Raw genomic sequence first — 20230 nt, forward strand, 5'->3', positions numbered from 1 at the left:
ATCCAAGATGGGAAGTATGTCAATTGTCAAGATGATCTGATGGGTCTTGGGTACCACATTTTCTGGACAAGTCCAGTTATTGCCGAGAGGCTCAGACACCTTGTCCTCACTTCACCTCAGCATTTGAGCAATATTTCACAGCAGGAATGGTTTTTCATGGAAAAAAAAAATGGCTCTCTGTGTTTGGGAAAGACGCACATAGTTTTCGACATGTGCTGCGGTCTTCGCTTTCGTTCAAAACAGAGAATGATAGAATACCTTATAACCGGAGCAATCCACCCCCCTGACTTTTTTTGCTGTGTCAGCAAAATAATTATTAAACGTACTCGCTGCAAAGACTCATGAATTGTGCTTAAAAAAAAAAATCCAAAAGATCAACCACGATTGGGACAATTTAGATTGTGTAAGTGGTTGCTTCTATTTTTATTTCTATGTTTGGTAATAATATTTTACAGAGCAACCATGACAGAGCACTTTCTTGAGACAATTTTTAAGTGAGTGGTGAGCAAAATATTTCTCTTCTGATAGAAGATGTAAAATTGATAACGTTATGAGCGCTATTTAAAAAATTTTTTTTTTTTTTTTTACAATTTGTTTTGTTTGAATGGTATGTCTTGTTTTCTTGTGTTTTACATTTGCACCTGTGCTCATCAGCACGGTCCCTTGTGTCATCTAATCAGGCCCCTTAGCAACTCATGCCATGTCCAGATGTTCCTCGTTGTCTCGTCAGTTTGCTTGTATTTAGTCCCCTGGATACAGTCTGCGTTTGTTGCTTTGTTGTTTCAGTTTCAATTCCTGTCGCTTGTCACGAGCCCTTGCCCTATTATGATCTCATTGCTGGTTTGTTACTCGTTTTTCTGACTTTTGTTAATTTTGTATTATTATTTTTTTTAATAATTCCATGTAGCTTGCTTGGCGTTGGGTTTTATTAAAAAAAAAATATTTTTGGAGATTACTCTACTGCTCTTCTTCTTGCTCCCGTGCTTTTCTGCACTTTGGTCGATTTTTTTTTATTGCCTTCAAAACGCCACAAAACTTTCTACGTATTTTTTTAACAGAACAGATACGGTTTAGAGTACAAATTATTACAGGAATACCTCTGAAAGTAATCATCAAACTGGTTTTATTGTCGACATAGAAGTCGATTTTCATAAACATCTCCGGTGTCGAATCTCTTTAGATCGTGAAGGTCTACCTAACATTTTGAGTTATTGGTTCATTGTGCCGTCTGAATTATGGAAGCAAAGCGTCATGATTTGAGCTGACAACAGAAAATCAGTGCAAACAACGACAATATGATTGATGATGTTGGACTAATTACGAGCAAGTCCTTCTTTTGGATCTGTCCCACCTTACTGTAAATGGCCAGATTGTTCTTCCTTTTTCCAGTCGATCTAGGCGCACAGTCCAAAGAAGTTGCAGGAAGACTAGTCTCGAAAGGTCATTTCTTGGAAACTCTTTGGAATTCTCTTTCTGGAATTGTTTGCTTTTTTTTTTTTACTTTATTTTGGGAGGAATGTGTTATCAGTGACAACAATTTAAGACACACACACACACGAACTTGTAAGGTCAGTCCTAGGAAACTCCTTGGAAATCTCATCTTTCTGGAATTGTTTGCTTTTTTTGTGTGTGTTATTTGTCATCAGTGACAACGATATAAGACACACCAATTTTTTATTTTTTTTTCCTGGAAAGGAAAACAAATAACATTGCTCAAGTACGATAAACTTTTAAATACTTGTAAATAATATGCAAAACTAGCAGCTCCGATTTTTGTATTTTTAATGATCAATTTTACTTAAGTTATTATTAAATAAAATAATTTACAGTTCTTGACAGCAAATTAGGAAAAAATAAATACATAAATAATAATAATAATAATACATCACGCAAGAGCACTTCATTTATTTATGTTTGGCTCCAACCTCCATGAACCAGGAAGTTGCATGCTAAAAACTAAAAAAAATGTTTTTTTTCTAGATCGGTCTTGGCACAAGTCTAGATATATACTAGTTATACTGTATGTAGGGTAGTTATTCAATTTGTAAAACAGTGAATGGAATGGCTTGTATAGGATTTTAGCATCGTGGCTACAGTTTGTCTTCAGACCCATTAGACGGATGAAAGAAAACGATCAATCACAACAAAAAAAAACAAAAGCAGCACAAATGTTCTAATCCATCCTCTCAAACTCATCCAAGCTGGCCTTTGAGGAGCATACTTTGTAGACTGCGACACATAAAAGGGCCTTTCCCCAAATGGTCCCCATATGAAGTTGGGAGAACCATCCAAATATTTCTTGAGGAGATTCAGCAGAAACACAAAAGTATTTCTCAATATATGTTGTATTTGTTTTTTTAATTCATTAATTTATTTTTTTAGAAAGTCTTTTGGCAACACAGTGGCCTAGTGGTCAATTTGCCATGCGAGTGGCCTTTCCCCCAAATTAAAGCGGGGTCGACTCCAACTCTGAGTTCATAACAAGGGCAAGCGTTATAGAAATGGATGGATGAATTGACAGACTTAAATGTCAGAATATGCTTTACTCTCTCCGATCCAAAAGGGGACATACCATTGGAGTTTAGGGTGTCAGTCAATTTACATTTCAGCACTCACTTATGGTCACAAGTGTTGGCAGTACGAAGAGCGTCGTCCGTGATTCGGCTGCTCTCCTTTCGACAATATTGGTGAAGAGCCATAGAACTCCACATTTTCGGCTGAGCATTGTTGCATATTTTAACTGGGATGAAATCAAAGTAAATGTGGGTCAAATATTTTTCATATCCACATCAATCATAAACCACTGGCAAGAAAAACAACTCATCAAATGTGGACTTTTAAGACTGTGTTCCTCCAAAAAGGCCAGCTGCTGAGTTCACTTGTTTCTCATTACAGGACAGCCTTGCCTTAAGTTGATGCTGTCATATAGCGCAATTCTGCTTAAAGAGTCCGGATGGCGCCTACAAACGTATATGCATAAATATTTCTCACATGACTCTTGAAGAGTCAGGAGTATCTAAAACGGCTGTTTCAGACTAATAAGACCCACAGCTGCATTCGTTGATCAGTTACTTTATTGCTGTGTTTTCGTATCGCTCGATTCGTTCCAATACAATTGCGTGAAAATGAAATAACATCCATCCATTTTCTACCGCTTATTACAAGAATGCCACGGAATCACCAGAACCATTAAAAGAATGGTGAATTTCCTAGTAGCCTTGGGTGTGAATGCACTCAACTGCAAAGAGTTTTTCTAAGGGTGACATTAGACATGCTGATCTCCGTGGTTTGGTTGATGAGGAATTTAAATGTTCCCCACATTTCAAATCAGGCCCCAATTGTTTTTATAATGCACTCAGATTCTTAAACTCTGATAGAAACTATTCTCTTTGGTGTGTGGTTCTGTCTCATTCAAATGTTCAGTACAGCTTTTGTTACAAGGACAGGACAGTTCTTGAAGTGAGGGCAACTCTGTGTTGCCAAGTGTGTAACCTTTACGACCCCTCTTGTGCGATTTTTCAAATTATACAACCGGCAACAAGTATAATACATTTTTGTTGTGTTTTTGGAAAACACCCTGAGACTCCCTCCAACATAAGAATTGTTCACCCCTGTGGGGGTCCAGACTGCAGATGAATGGGGGTTGTGCAAAGCCACCACTGTCTAATTGAACTTGAATCAATTTCTTCCAGAACACATTGCCTATGAGTGACTCATATGGGCTGTTTGTAATTGTTTATCCTTTTATCCTTCAATAATGCAGCACAGTTGGATGCTCGAGTAATTGTTCCCAACTTGTTTCCTAGCTGTCACATACAGTATGATTGATGCACCTGCTAGAACAGTGAGGAAGAACAGTATACCGTTGTTTTTGCCGGGCACTTATCCGTAGTGCGCCATTATCTCCCTTCCGAGCGCCAGGTATTGAAAAATTTCAACATTTTTATAAGCAGCATTTTTATTTGTATTTACAATTTCACCGTACTGTACTATTTAATTAGTCTGATAAATCGGGGTTCCGCTATTCTTCAAGACTACTTTGACCAAATCTTAGCCGAACAGCGCATTTGTTTTTTAACCACTCCTCTGGTGGATCTATTAGGTCATCTACTTTGTAACATGTGAGAATTTTTCCAGAATTGTTATGTAATAACAGTGACATTTATTAAAGTACATAATAAAAACACATTTTCAGAAATTTGAACTACACATAAAACTTGCAAGATGCTTTGAGACATTTCACACATCACAAGATAATAAATTAGAGTTATGGCTGAAATCAACTTTATAGCTGTAGGCCCGCCTCCTAACTTGAGAAATAAATCTTCACCAAAAGATGAGCTTTGATGCACTAAACTCGATGACGAATACAACCTTTAGTGATGGTAGATGCAGCAAAGTCACACCAAATTTAAATGCAATAACCAAAAACATTGAGCAGTCTTGGTAAAAACTAAAAAGGAAGCCAGGGTTGGGTTTTGGTTGCATGTCACGCTGCCTTGTTTGAAGTCAAGCTGTGACTGCCACATCAGTTTCTTTTATTACCCCTTACAACTTTTTATGTTCATATTAGTCATTCGTTCACCATGCCAGAACGCCAGGATGAAACCATGTGTCTGATTATACAATAATATTGGGGCACATTACAAGCTACTCGGAGATGTTTTATGGAGGTCAAATGTCAGGAGAGGAAGAAAACGCGTGATTTGTTGCTGAAGACCCGCAAAGTCAAATATGGCTTAATATTCCGGGAACGTTAATGTTTTTTCACCTTTTGTTTTTGAAGCGTTCCTGTGGTGCTGTCTGTAACGACCGTGTTTGGAGAGCGAGTGGCTTTTCTTTGGTGGTTGTAATTCTACTGAAGGCATATAAAAGCTGACTGAGCTCCAAATGGTTTCCAAGGAACACGGCGAAGCTCGGACATCATGTCTCAACTAAGATTGCCAGGAAGGCACGAAACACGACGCTTCGTTGGATGCTTGCTCTGACTAAAGCAAACTTCACAACCTAAAAACGACTGAGCTTGCTGCAAAATGATGAAAAAGGAAACAAGGAAGTAGTGGGCTTGTAGTGACATAAATGCTGCACTGTTTAACATCATCCTCACTGGATATGAACTTTGTGCTTGTTATAATTTGTCATGTATGTGCATGAGATAAACAAAGAAGGGTGTTCTAATTAGAAACACAGGTGGTGTGTTGATGAAGTGCATTTTTGTGTTGTGAGTGTGTGAGAAAACATGGCTGCTGCCAACTCACTGTCATCTCCTGGTCCTGGCCCAGAAGGTCCAGCTGCCGTTGGATCTCCAGGAGCTGCTTCTCCTGCGTCCTCCTCTCCTTGATGTCCTGCAGGACCTTCTCTCCCGGCTGAGGGTCCCCGTCATGCCTCAGGTCATTGTCCGAGGCGCGTTCCTGAAAGACAACAGACATGAGTGATTGTCACGCAGAGCCAACGAGTCAACGAGCATACGGACGTATTTGGGCACTGTCCTAGAATCACACTCGCAGCTGATGGCTCCCACATTTGGGAGTTCATCCATGTAGCAGTTCATCATCATTAATTTGAGTTGAAAGATTGAAATTGCTTCAAGATTTGCGAGATGCTGCTTAGCAAAGAATCACATCAGGTACTCAAACAAGAAGCATGGCTCGTCCACAACCTCACATAAATTACACACGTGCTCTCGGTTGACGAAGATGTACAAGGCATACTGTGGAAATGGCTAATAGCACGCTTTGGGCCCTATTTTCATAGACAGGCGCACGTGCACTCGCCGTTAAAACCACAGAGGCAAGTTTTGTTTCTCATGTTTGGGAATTTGGCAGGCCAAACGAAGGCTAGTGAGGCATTCTGGCAGATCAAGGGCGCTTCCTATTACACACTACCGGTGTACCTTACAATTTGGTGACAGAAATTGGACGAGACTTCAGACCAGGTTAAAAACAGGTCTAAGTTGTGGCGCATGTGGTGTAATGTGATTTGGGGGGAATTTCATACAGGCTAGGCGGGCGGATTCTGTGCTCAGCTAATATGTGTGGTGGATATTATCATATTGCAATAAAAATATGACATCAGTATTCAGCAAACCCTCAGAATCATTGAACAAATCAATTCAGTGAATACATTATTATTGCAGTGTTATTATTATCATTGTATTTCTTTTTTTTTTAAACAACCCTTGTACAACACAGCCCTACTGTTTGGTGTGAGTGTATGCGGGGGCAGGGAACTATTTTGCAACAGCCAACTTAAGATCATCCGCAAATGGAGATCTTGTAGTTCCTTATAAACGTACTTTGCACACGGCAATCTCCTGCACGGACTGCAGCAAATCTGCTCTAGTTCTGCGCCACTTTTGCGCTGAACTTAAAGGGAATGAGGGGAGCCTCTTAGATTGGCCACGAATCAAGTTGGCTCTCTTTAGTCCGACATTTCTAACTACGTCCATCTATGGAAATGCCAAATGAAAGATAACAGTTGGACTTTACTTTGTGGTAGATTTGGCTTGGCATAAAAATGGGCCCTGAGACCTTCTGCAAACAGATGATGAAAGAAAAGTTTGATTATCAGGAAATAATAAAATTATTAACTGCTTTGTGACAAATACATAAACTAAATAATTAACCGTCGATCCGCTGGTTTCACTTAATGTAAAGGCAGAGGCCGTCAAGCTTTTGTAACCAACATGGGCTTTTATTATTTGCGCTTCATGGAGAAGTAATAGCAATATTTTGGGGAAAGGACATTTCAGACAAACGCGAGCCGAGGGTTGTGCAGGTTGCCTTTGAGGGTATAATGTGAACTGGATAAAGACCGAAACTACCGCATATAGAGGATAATGAATGATATTTGGGAGCAACACTGGTTCCAAGTTCCATGGATGGTACACTAAACCACCTGCAAGGATTGAAACGTTTGCATTTTAGAATGAAAAAAAAAAAAGATCGATGACTTGAATTTTGAGACATTCAATTGGCTATGTAGACGACCACAGTTTTCGCATGAATTTGGATATTTCTGAATTTGTGGGTTTTGGAAATGGAACAAAAGAATAAATAAATCTCTCTGCATTAGACATGCCATCGTTCAATCATCATAATAATAATTGCTTAAGAATATTTCCAAAACAGCTCCCAAATCTAGACGGATTTATCGTGAGCGGCATCAAAAGTTTGAACGCAGAACGATATGGATCAAAATTGCTGAGAAGGTGTTTTAGGGAGCTTACAGCTGTACGCTGTGAAGATAATTTAAGATGCTAAACATTTCAAGATTGACCTAAAAAGAATTGGGACTTGGGGAAAAAAAAAACAACTGATGTCTGTTGACAAGAACAGAGCACTCCTCACTGGAGGAGAATGTTAACTAGTAATTGGAACAAAACCTTTTAGAGTGGATTTATTCCATGTGGGACAAACAATGGAGTAGTGTCCTGAAGATCTACCCTTCAGCGACAATACAAAGAGAAAACCATATGCACACACTTCGTATTGTAATACATCATTCATTACACGACATGTTTTTGACCCATTAGAAAAATGCATTGCAACAATTAACAAGAAAGCCATAAATCTGTTGCTGAGAAAATGATTGCCTCAGCTAGTAATCATCAATTTAAATAATCTTTCAAAAAGATCAATTTGCAATTCGGAAAAATTACACCGGACCTCTATATATCATATGAAAGCAGTGACGGGGTCAAAAATGATACGGGCAAAGAGGAAGCTGTCAGCCGCAGAGTGTCAGTACAGAGCAATGTGTTGATTTTTTTCAAGTCTGGCACTCGCATGAAGTTAAAATGTGTGGATTTCGCATAAAATGTCAACATCTTAATCGGTAGTTGCATACAGCTCAAGACGAAATACTAATACAATACAAGGAAGTGCGGGGAGGGACAACTTTAAAAGTAAATGTAAAACTGACTTACAGGACTTACTGACTTCTCATCCCCACATCTCTGTTGGTGGAACTATTGACAGCTTCTATGATGCAGCTGCATCCAGACTACAAAATTCAAAAGTACGTGCAGGTCATACCCCTGTCGTGAAAATATAGTGTTCCAACCCGGAAAAAAAAAAGAAAAAAATCTAATTTAAAGTCTGTTTTTACTAAATGCTTATTTCTAAAAAAAAAAAAAAAAAAATTGAAAAGATTAAATATATAAAATCTTCGGTAGTTTATTTGCTTTGGAAATGACAGTGAACCCACTAGAACTCATGAACTTTGGCTGCAACACTGAGCACCGAATTCATTCCGACATGTGTGCCACTTTGTATTACGACAGATTATTTGTACATCAATACATATACTAGCACATTATAATTTACATTTGGTTCATATTAGCGTCAAGTATTATATTTCCTCAAATAGTGGCCTCATGCTCTTACTCGAAGACATGCCTCCATTAGTCGCCGGTTGCGTCGCCCTTTTGGACAAAAAAAAAAAAAATGACACTCCCTTAAAACATTGGGAATGTCAACACGCTACCACATGTAAACTTGCTTAAAATTTTTTTTTTTTTAAAAATCAGCCATTTTATTTACGTCTGCTTTTGTAATGCAGATATGCAAACCACAACACCACAAGAGGAGTATTTTACGAATAGAAACAGTCGTATCAACCTAAGTAAGATAAAAAATAAAACACACATTTGCATTGTATTCTGAGCTTGTTCGAAGACTACTCAAAAAGAACAAGTGATTGGGACAATGTGACACACAGATGCTGTCATGCAAAACTGAAGGGTCACGGGATGGTGTGTTGTTGGACATGGTGAGGAACAATCTCCAGATTGTGACCTAATTCAACACTTGTGGGATTTTTTTTTTTTTGGGGGGGGGGACTTTCTTTCCCATCAAAACACAAATGATGGAATAGCTTTTGAAAAAAATGTCTTTCATCCCCGCAGTCACGTTCCACGGACTTGTCAGGATGCACGGAGGCTCCCCTGGCAACACATGGTGGTCCATAACTTACTGACACATGTTGTTTTCCTTACATTTGTCACTCGTTTGTATATTGACACCAGGATTTAAGACTGTTTGTTGCTTTGCTTTGTAAGAAAATAAGAAGTGACTGTTTACATTCCATGTCAGGCACGGGCAAAACTGAATAGATTAGTCGGTGCAGTCGTTCCAGCTCAATGTAGTAATGAGTCACTTGTTGGCGTGAATATCAAATCTTGACCTTAACAAACTCCAGAGGTTGTTAGCCAACATCACAGCATTTGGTCTTCTATAAGAAGCTTCTTGACGTGATTCTCCGGTATTCCCACCACCAACATTATCTGGGTCAAGACTTTTTGGGGAAGTATCGAAAACATGTAAAACACGATTATATTTTTCAGCAAAAGTGTGTCAACATATTGAAGCAACATCAGACGAATGATTTGGGGTTTGGGTTGCTGAAAGTTGATTCAAATTGTCCAATTGGAAAAAGCAGATTTTCGAGGGTCCAAATAGTCCAAAATGCATGTCAGTATAAATAGAAAGGGATCAATCATGCTGGATGTGACACCTCCAGAAATTATGTACGCACGTTACCACAAGGCTCATTTTATTTCCCCTCAATGTGAGGGAACACACGGCTGGCCAACAATTATGAAGCACGAGAGAATAAACATGGTCAGTGTGCTACTTGAACGCGTTTCAAAAGATTAAGCAGGCGTATTTCACATTTGTGATCAATTCTGGCGGCGTAACATGTTCCACACAGTTGTCAATGTGACACCAAGATAAACAAGAGGCAGTGGCAAAAATGATGTGCCATTGCACAAGACAAAAACAAAACCACGAATGGTGATGATTATACCATGGAGTTTTTTTGTTGTTGTTGTTAAAACAAGGCTTTTGCCAACACCAAGCTAAAATTGGGATCAGTGCCGTTACACAGGCCTGCAGGTGGTGGGAATGGAATACAGCTCAGGCGTTTAAAAAAAAAATAAAAAATGAACGCCTCTATTAACCAGTGGCGGGCCATGCATTACACACATAGAACTTCACTGAAGTCCTCCTTCGCCCGACTTAAGTAAATCCCCCAAACTTTACCATCATTTATGACATCTCAGCAAGAGAAATAAAATGCAGAAACACACAACCTAGCTTCTTTTGAAAGGTTCGTCTTGAAAATGGCCTCGCAAGTGTATCTGCAATTAAATCCACACGTTTCCCTCCGTCAGTCATTGTGGGTTAAGAAAGCAAGAATATATTTCAGATCAGACGGTCGCCAGTTACACTTCCGGGTGTGTTGATTCCGCATTGCGCTGGTATCCAATCACAAAACGCGTTCATCACCTTCAGCGTAAGGCCAGCGAGAAAGCTCACTGCAACTAACTCGTGATCTGATTGGCTATCGCAACTGTCTGTCAAATCAGAAAGCTCATTGAGTTTGACAGAAGAGACGCCTGCACAATTGTATCTGAAGGCCTCGGACAAATAGTGCGTGCTACTGGTATTGTGAAACCTGCCTGGCAACAAGGGCGAGCTGAATTCTGATTGGATAAAAATGCTCACCTAAAAATCAACACTAGAATATAATATGACATCAATGTGAAGAATATGATAATTTATCTTGATTGTGTTAGGCCAGCAGAGAAGGCTATCAAGGCCTTGACCGCCCACCACTGTTATTAAGCTATTACAACAAGGTAAGCCATTTTAAACCAAAAAGAACAACTTTGACATGGTTATGAAGTGGACGTTTCGTCGTCCTCATGTGTTACTGGAGCAAGAGTGTGCTATGCTCATGTTGAATATCTGACCACAGCCTATAATCAGCAGCTTCTGTTGGTTGCACTGGACTCTGAAAAACTCAATGGCACATTTGAACAACGTTCTGATTTTCTGAATGGTCAGAGTGAAGCAGAGCGCTTGGTGCATATTTATGAACACATCCAGGATGAGAGGAAGGTCATTTTGAGGGTGACGGGTCTTATCTTCATGGCCTTTTGTAAAACAGTCCCGGCCCCCGCCCCCAAGAAAAAAAAATCAACGTAATTTTTGACTGGTCTGACTTAGAAGGAATAAAAACGGCAAGAAAACCCACAAAATAGCGAGGTTAACTCGCAAAAGGCAAAGTTATGGTCACAAATGAAAACCCCATTGCTCACTGAAGCTGAAATAACCAAACCGCAAGCATGATTGTAGTCACAGCAGGGGATTGAACCGATCCGAGCCAACCACACGTGGGAATGAAATCCAGTCTTGGAGCAGTAACCACCCCACCGAGACAAAAATCTGATATGTGAACCACTAAGTTTGTTCATTTATATAACAAATGAAAAAAAACTATCCTGCGTTCGATGACGTTCACAAACCCCCAATAAAATAATTGTTCTGAAGGAAAATGGTATTTATTCCATAATCAGGGCAAAATCATAAAAATGAACAGATGCATTAAGCAGTTCTTGGAGCTTCCATTTCCATTTGACCTATATTTATACAGAGGCAACGATTTGACGTATAACGTGAACCCCTTCTTCTGTGGCCACGCTTGCCAAAAACAACTGTTGTATTCGAAACAAGAGTGGAAAACATGCATTGGACCACCCACTATTGAGGTCCGGTGTCTTTTAGCATTTGGTGTTAAAGAGCATTTCTGGAAGAAGAACAAACTGAGATGAATTTGATTGTAAATATGAAATAATTATAAAGTGCATTGTGGTCAATATCAAACACATTTGTGAACATGTGATTCATATTTTGAGACCCTGCCGTAAGATTGACGTGTCTTTCTCCGGCGCATTTGGAATAACGTCAAATACTGTATAATACAATATACCTCTATGCAAGTAGTCTTTTTCTGTGTCTAATTAAGACACAGGAACTGACAGCAGCTATTTTCCATTCAAATATTGTTTTTTATCTGTCTGAGGGGCAGCTATGAGCACATTTTAAGCAGCTTGGTGATTTGGGTGGTCAGCACTGCCTTTCGATGTGGCGTTCACATGTTCACCATTTGCCTGCGTAGCTTTTCTCCAAGGTGTTTGGCTTTCCCCCCCTACGACTAAAAAGAATGTAAGGTTCACTTGCAGGTTTCATCAGCCAAGGTGAAGACGCAGATCTGCAAAGTGAATTGAAACCTGTTAGCCGTTAGCTTAGCGTTGATAGCGGAACTCAGCAAAAAGAATGGAGCTGCTACTAATTAGTTTAGCATTAAGGATGAAACTCAGCATTAAGTTTAAGAACGTGAAAATGAGTTGGGGTTAAATGGACAAAAGACATTTCTCTGTACAAGCGCACTTTTATATTTTACATCTGCCTTTCAACAAGCGGCCACTCAAGTGACAACCAGGAAACAGAATGAAAGCCATTCTACTTTGCTGTGCTTACGAGACAACTTATAATGATTTGTGTTGTTTGTAAGATTTATAATATTGCCGTTGGAAGGGAAATTGGAGGGAGGAAAAAAAAAGCACAATAGACAGGAAAAGGGAGTAGGCTATTGTAGTTTTCCTGTATTAAATCTACTTTTAGCATTGTTTTATATTAGGGTTGTTGAAATTAAAGTGCTAACGCAATTAAATATTTTAACTCACTTAACTCAGTCTTGTTTACTTCAAAAATTAATTTGCCTTTTTTGCAAAGCCTAATTCAAACACGGTACCATATTGGCTGTACATCTTTAGCACATCATCTCAGAACAAAACACCGTGCTCAAGTTACCACTGGGTCTTGCAAACCAACACCGCTGCAGATCGTATTCAAGGATCAAAGAAAGCTATTAGAACAGTCTTTGAATTAAAATATATTTCATACTTGGTGATTTTGTATTAATGAAAAGATATTATTCAAGTAAATATCTGTTAGAAGCTTCACAAAAAAATAGTAGTCGAATTAATTACTAAATTTTTTTTCTGCGATTAATCAGTTAAAAAATGTAATCGATTGACAGCACAATTGTATATACAAGCACAACTATTTGGTCGGGCGCTTTCATTTTTAACCTATAAATACTGTAAAATTCCAAAGATATTGACATTCAGACTTTCTATCGTAATGTTGACTTTAGGTATGTTCATGTTATTGTTCTAAATTTAATCGCTTGGTCTCAACATATTAAGACCACCAATTGAAAATAGACGCGAGTGGAGCATGTTTCCTTTGGATAAGTCGAACAAGTTTGTGTTCCATCTTGGCTGAGTCACCCAACCATGGCTCTGGTGTTGTTCAAAACTGTGCTCTATCTATGCGCCTCTACTTTTTCTGGTTGCCTGCAGATGGTGCAGTCAAGTCAAGATGTGCCACGTGGACTCAGGCCATCTGCCAAGACGTGTCCACATGCTTTGGCTTGCCACAAGCACACCCTGTGAGAGCTGTTCGGAAGCGATGGCTGAGACTCTTGACGGCGCTCTCTTTTTCTCATTTCTTTTCTCAGACATCTTTGCAGGATTGACCTGTAACTGCCAAGTTCTGAGGTGCTGGGACACAGCTGTGCGCTATATAATGCGAATAGATTTGCAAGGAAGTGTTCAAGGAGGAATAAAATCTCAATGCTGCATTACGTGTGTTGGAAAAAGGCAAGGCCCAACTTATATCAACATCTTTTCCCTCCTAACATGCAAAACACCTTTTAAATTTGACCCAAATATCTTGAGATCAAGACTCCTCTTATTTATAGGTTGCTGATAGCTGAACATTCCTGAAGTATTAGGAGCTGTTCATTTGTGGGTCATCTGGACTTTTTTTTTTCCAGAAGTGAGGGTGGTCTGAAGAAATCTCTTTGGGAACGATTAAAAACTTGTGATGCTTCCTACATCCACAAATGTGAGACTGCACTAACACCACATTGGCTGTTTGCCTTATTTGCGAAACAAAGTAAAGGATATTGAGAGGTATGATCCTTTAGTTGATTTTTAACCTCGTTTAATCCCAGAAATATGCACCAGAAACCCCTCAATTCCAGCGTTTTCTGGATTTTTCCTGATTTTGCGAGGCCAACAGAATATTGTGTTCTAATGCTATGAAAACACGGAACTATGACGCAAAAAAAAAAGGCTAAGACGTAAAAGTACGTCTTTGGGAGGGGTGGTGGACTACGTTTTTGAAAACGTGTGTGTGTATATATATATAGAATATATATATATATATATATATATATATATATATCTTGTGGATTTTGGACTTTTTAGGTGGAAAGAAAACTCACAATGGTGCTCCCTCAAGACCTCTATTCTTGTTGGATCGCAAGAAATCTTCACTGGGTTTGCGAAATACTTTTGCAGATTTTTCTTCCATGATTTGATGATTTATGTCTGCAGTGGATGGAGATGATTGCACATGAAGGAGTTTGTTGGTTCCCCACCAAGACAGTGTTCACTCGTAAGTCTGCAAGAATCTGCTGCCAGTAGCAAGACATGGACGTCTTGTTGCGGAAGATTCGGCATTGAAATATACAACAACCGATGAATATTATTGTATAACTGAGTTCAACTATGTATGTTACATAAGTATGAGTTTGCTTTACATTGTGTTCCAAAAAGCGAACCCTCTTGAAGTTGAAGGACTGAGATTCTGCATTTTGGAATTTGATCCAAATATCTGGGAAAAATATGTCACAGATCTTCAAAGCTGTCACGCGTGTTGTCGAGCTAGACTGCGGCATAAATCATGAGACTTGGGTTTGGCAAGAATCAAAGAATTAACATATTTATTCGGTATTTTTTTGTTTGTTTGGTTTTTTTTTTTGCAACACTCACTGTAACTTTCTACAAGGCATGTTGAAAGAACACAAAGTTAACGCGGTGTTGCAGTTGTTTTCCCACGGGTAATTCCTTTATATTTTGTATACGCTTCTACACTTCACACTTACGTCACACTTTTTAACATAATCAAAGATAATACAATTTACTCTCTTCCAAGTTTCATGAAGAACAATGGCTTATTTCATGTTTCATGTTACAATGCTACTTTTTTCCTCACTAATAAGGATAAGAGTAACAAGTTTTGGATGTTTTTTTTTTTTCATTTTTATTCGTTCCTGTGGGAAAATTGGTTTCAATTGTGAGTTAGACGTCAACGTACATTAGATTTTGTTTGACCTTGTTAAAATTTGTAAAAAAAAAAAAATCATGCAAACGCTTGGTTTACCAGGTAAAAATTCCATATAAATTGTAGTACAGTAAACCCGGTTATTTATTATCGCGGTTAATGGGGACCGAGACCACCCGCGAAAACTGAAAATCCGCGAAGTAGCGGCGCAGCTTAAAAAAAAATAAAAAATAAAAAATACTTCTATATACTTCGCACCTATATATATATATATATATATATATATATATATATATATATGTGTGCGAAGTAGTGGCACACCTTCAAAAATGCTTAAAAAAAAAAAATATATATATATATATATATATATATACGAGTAGAGAGAGAGAGAGTGAAATTCATGTTATAACAAAAAAAAAATTATTATTAAAACTTATTATTTTTTTATTCCCCAGCCATTATTTTTGTATTTATTCAATTACCTCTTTTTGTATTTATTTAATTACTTCGACTTTTACCTGCTGGTACGCCGTCCGGTGTGCCCTGTGAAATGAAAGGTGGCATTTTTCATTTATTTATTTATTCATTCATAACTGACAGCCTCGCGCTCCCCTCATGCCCGGGCGGAAGTTGTTCCTCTTCGGCTTAACTGCCACGCACGCCGGCCGGAGCTCTGGTACGGTCCGAACCGCGCAAAACTCGCCCCCGATAGTGCCGGGGGGAACGTGCTCTTCTCCGTCCACTCTCTTCTTCGCCCACGCTCTTCTTCGGTGCACGCCGGCCGTCTAACCGCTCCAGCGCCCCGTCGTGCCGCTCGGCGAAACTACAATGCCCCCGAATATTTTTTAGACCCGCGAAGCACTGAACCCGCGAAAGGTGAACCGCGAAGTAGCGGGGTTTCACTGTATATCAAACCCCCACTTATTTGAGGTTCCCTTCTTTTAATTATTTTTTCTTACAGAACAGAAAAATTCACATATTCATTTTTGTGTACTTTTACTGTAACATCCCAAGGTACTACAAGATGCGGCAAAACCTAGTACAAAGGGAAAGTGAAAATTGGTAACAAGGAAGTATGTTGAAATGTTATATCTTGCTTGTTCTAAGGTTTTGTGTGTCGGGGAGGAGCTAAATTGAACCTGGATTGTTCGTGGAAGTCACGCCTCTTATGTTTGTGTGCTGCTAAGTGCTATTAAGAAGCAAAATTAAATGATCTGGAAGCCATTTATTTTTAAGACTATTGTTTTAAGATGTGTGTGGAAAGTGGAAATTCCATTAAATTGATTCAGGGTTATAGTTTGAAATATGTTTACTATTTTATTCTATTAATGTAGGTCAGTATAAAATAAATGTAGGGGCGGCCTCAATTATTTGTCCTTTTTCTGTCATCGTGACAAGGCGAGTGACCCGTTAAAAAAAAAAAAAAAAGTATCAGTATCACTTAGCTAACATACGGTAATCGCGACATTTTCCAACGAATGACACAGACATGAGAACATTCGAACAACTCTTTGGGACAGCCAATGTTGAATATCAAGCGCATCTGGAGAGAATCTATGTCTAAGCGTCTTTTGCACTTCCATTGCACTTCCACTGACACGTGCTGTGAACAGTCAAGAACAATATGACCCACATTTTAGTTGCAGAGTAGTTTGGCCCTTATCTCAAAGCGACACAATGTGGGCCAGTGAGAAATTGGGTGCAGACTTGCACTCTTTAATTTGTGGAGAGTGACATTGTAAACCTACAAAATGGAATTTAAATGACACAATTAGTAAGATTGAAGGGTGCTAAGGGAAAGCGAGGGACAGATTGAGGTGTGCCATTATGCAAAGATAATTAGAAACGGTATACAGGCCTCCTGCCTGCTCCTTAATGGGGGCATTTTCTCCTACAATTTGAGACAGTGCAAATAAATCAACTACCTGCGCAGGTGCAACCGCAAAATTTACTGAGGGAAGTTGCGCCACACTTAAGATAGGTTGTTGGTGATAATGCACACATTCTGGTTGGCGAACGGCATTTCGTCTTACGCAATTAAAAAGGGGAAGGAGGAGGCAGGTGGATGTGTTGGCAAGCAGGGGACAAATTATCACTGTGATTGGCGTATGTGTGAAAAGAGGTCTACATGTTTAACATTTAAACCATGAACAATGGTGAAGAGGACTAGCATTACTTAATTTCTACTGAAAAAAAAAAAACTGTGCCAAAGGAGACAATTCTTGATGACTCATTTTGTGAGGAAACTGTCGTGAGGATAAAGGCAGGCAATTCTGTCATTGGAATGAGTGATTGCACGTTTACCGGACAAATTCAATGAACTGCGAAAAGCAATCGATACCAACAAATTGCAGGGGAAAATTATTTTTCAGTAATTTAATGAAAATGAGAATAATTACCGTATTTTCCGGACTATAAGCAGTTACTTTTTTTCTAGATTTTGAACCATGCGACTAATACAACCGTGCGGCTTTTCTGTGGATTTTTCTTTCACCAGAAGGGGCGCTCTATAGTTCAGAAAATATGCAAAATAAATCTTGTTTTTTTTTTTTTCTCTTGGGTCTGTTCTCTTTTAATTAGCAAAAGAGTTGCCATGTTAAAAGGCACTATTTTAAGAATCTGTTTATGTACCTTTATGTGCATTCCCAGTTTAAAATCGTTCTGTACATGCAGTAAACAATTATTTATTTTTCAACATAGAAAACTGTGGCTTATAAATCTGGTACGGCTTGTATATCGTTTTTTTTTTTGTTGTTGTTGTTTTTCCTCCCCTACTGCTACCTGTTGCCGAAAAATGTAATTGCACACTCGATGCACTTTCTAAATGACGATATCATTACTTCTTACTTTTGGAGTAGAAAGAAAGCGGTTTATACATCGCTTTTCAAGCCCAAATCCGATTTCGGTAATCTCCACCACTCAAATTTCTGTTTGTCCCTCTACATTTCTCATGCATCCTCCTCAACTGACGCTGACCTTTACGACAAGGCAGTTGCCTGTGTTTGCCTCAAGGTAAGTCCTCCCCTGACCCTGCCATTGGCTGACAACCAAAAGTCCAAAGTCAGCTAGCATAGGCTTGAGTTTACCCGTGACCCTGATGAGGACGAGCGTGATAGAAAGTGGAGGCATGGGTAAACAATCATTTTTGTACAACAATCTGGTTGATTGTATTTTAATCAGCACTGCGTACACAGCGATGTAAAACAAAAAGCTCATGTGCACTTGAAATGAAGATCTAACAGAAAGTCTGGGTCGCGGTATTATTTAATTACATGATGAGCCAAAAATAGTTGACCGAACGTTATGTTGGCCGAACGCACCATTCATGACGAAAACTTTGTTTCAAATTGCCTGCGGTTAAAAACGTAATTGCTCATGACCAACCACATGATGTGACCTCATTGGCTTTCATCCGAATACTGCAAACCAACAACAAACAAACAGCTGCTGACCCCGTGAAGAAAAATAATCTGATGTAATCAAAGCTACTTATGATTATTGGAATTACCATAATGCCTTTATTAATTATCACTGTCGGCGCATTTTTAAAAAGATGCGCTTATGAACATGCCCTTACGAAAAAAAAAAAAGCCTACATTAATAATAATTAAAAAAATAACAATTGTTATATACTGTCAGTGACTTGAGATCTTGCCACCCATTTTAAAAGACGAACCAACCACAAACGATGCTAATCAAAACGTTCGGTAAATCATGCCAATTTTGGTGCTAAATGACTTGCTTGTGCACGGGAGACTTTGTAAGCCTTTCCATGTGTCTTAATACTCGCCAGTGAAAGAAAAAAAAACGTGTTCCCTTTCTGGAGCAGGTCCTCCTCCTCAACCTCAAACAACCCTGTAATTAGATTCTGACGGGACGAGGGGGGCTGTCGAAACGCTGTGCCAATGTCTTGGTTGATACAAGACGGAACAAGCTGGGCTCACCCCAGCAAAACACTGTTTTCTGTTTTGTCAGACAGGCTACAAAGACGATGGTGACTAAACAGAACCGATTACCGCTGCCATGTGAAAAAAGCTTGAGGCTTGTTAGAGTTATTTAACGATATATACTTTTACAGGGGATCACGCTCGACTGGTTCGCCGAGGAACAACCAGGTCTCGAAGCCGCATCTGACGCGTCATTGTTTTTAGCACACGTTCAGAAAACAATGAGAGACATGCGCACCAATTTGTGATGTATTGTAAGTGAGACCACCCGATGATTGCCAAGTAAAATCAAACTGTGAGGTGAAGTGAGAGATGCATGGTTCGACTTTGCATTGAAATATGTCAATATGGAGTTTGCATGTTCGCTCCTTGTTTGCGATTGACTGTCAATGTGTGAGCCTGTGATATGCTCCAATCACCAGAAAGAAAAGAAAAAATGGAAAGCAGATAGCTTGGCATTTGGGGGTCGCAAAAAGTGGAGTGTGATCTTCAGAAAACATGTGAGCCATGATTGGTCGTTACCTGTGCCCTGGGAAACTGTGATGTCATTTTCAGTCGACAGAAGTGACGAAATGGCCATCACCTGAGATGGCTAAAATCAATGTAGCTTTTTCTGCTTAGCTCATATTCTACAAACGCAAAATTAATCAAAATGCCAAGTTGCAACTAGAGGAGGTGCATAGAACATTTTATTGCAAATAATTTTGGAGGGTTAACTTCCCCTTTAACGCATTCAATCCAGAAAACATACATATACGTTTTCAAAAACGTAGTCCCGCCTCCCAAAGACGGATTTGTACGTCTTAGCCTTTTTCTTTTTTTGCGTCATAGCTCCATTTTTTATAGCATTAAATACAATATTCTGTTGACCTCGTAAAATCTGTCAAAATCCAGAAAAACGCTGGAATTGAGGGGTTTCCTCTAGTGAACATTTCTGAGATTAAATGGGTTAATGGGTAAAACAGATGTGAATTTGATTAGAGAATGTCAAATGAAGTCAACCGGTAAAGGTGACATTTTAGGGCTTCTCCTGAAATTTGACCCTGAAGTGATTTGTGGTCAGTTTATATTTAATTGCATTGAGGCCGCACGCAGAGGTCTTGGGTTCGATTCCGGCTCCAGCCTTCCTGAGTGGAGTTTGAATGTTCTCCTTGTGCTTCCGTGGGATTCTTCCGGGTACTCCGGTTTCCTCCCACATTCTAAAAACATGCATGACAGGCTGATTGAACACTCTAAATTGCCCCTAGGTGTGAGTGTGAGCGCGGATAGTTGTTTGTCTATGAGTGCCCTGCAATT

The 20230-nt window shown here is 39.2% G+C and overlaps 1 protein-coding gene across 1 annotated transcript in view; it reads right to left on the reverse strand.

The window, feature by feature from the left end:
- Positions 1 to 20230, reverse strand: part of fsip1 (fibrous sheath interacting protein 1) — a 35934-nt gene that overhangs the window by 4844 nt on the left and 10860 nt on the right. The window contains exon 8 of the mRNA XM_088307510.1: positions 5259 to 5411. Within this exon, the coding sequence (XP_088163636.1) occupies positions 5259 to 5411 (153 nt within the window). The remainder of the gene's footprint in view (positions 1 to 5258; positions 5412 to 20230) is intronic.

Source organism: Idiotropiscis lumnitzeri, chromosome 1 (genome assembly GCF_059441095.1).
Source record: "Idiotropiscis lumnitzeri isolate Australia: NSW breed Sydney's pygmy pipehorse chromosome 1, RoL_Ilum_1.0, whole genome shotgun sequence".
NCBI classification, from domain to species: Eukaryota; Metazoa; Chordata; class Actinopteri; order Syngnathiformes; family Syngnathidae; genus Idiotropiscis; species Idiotropiscis lumnitzeri.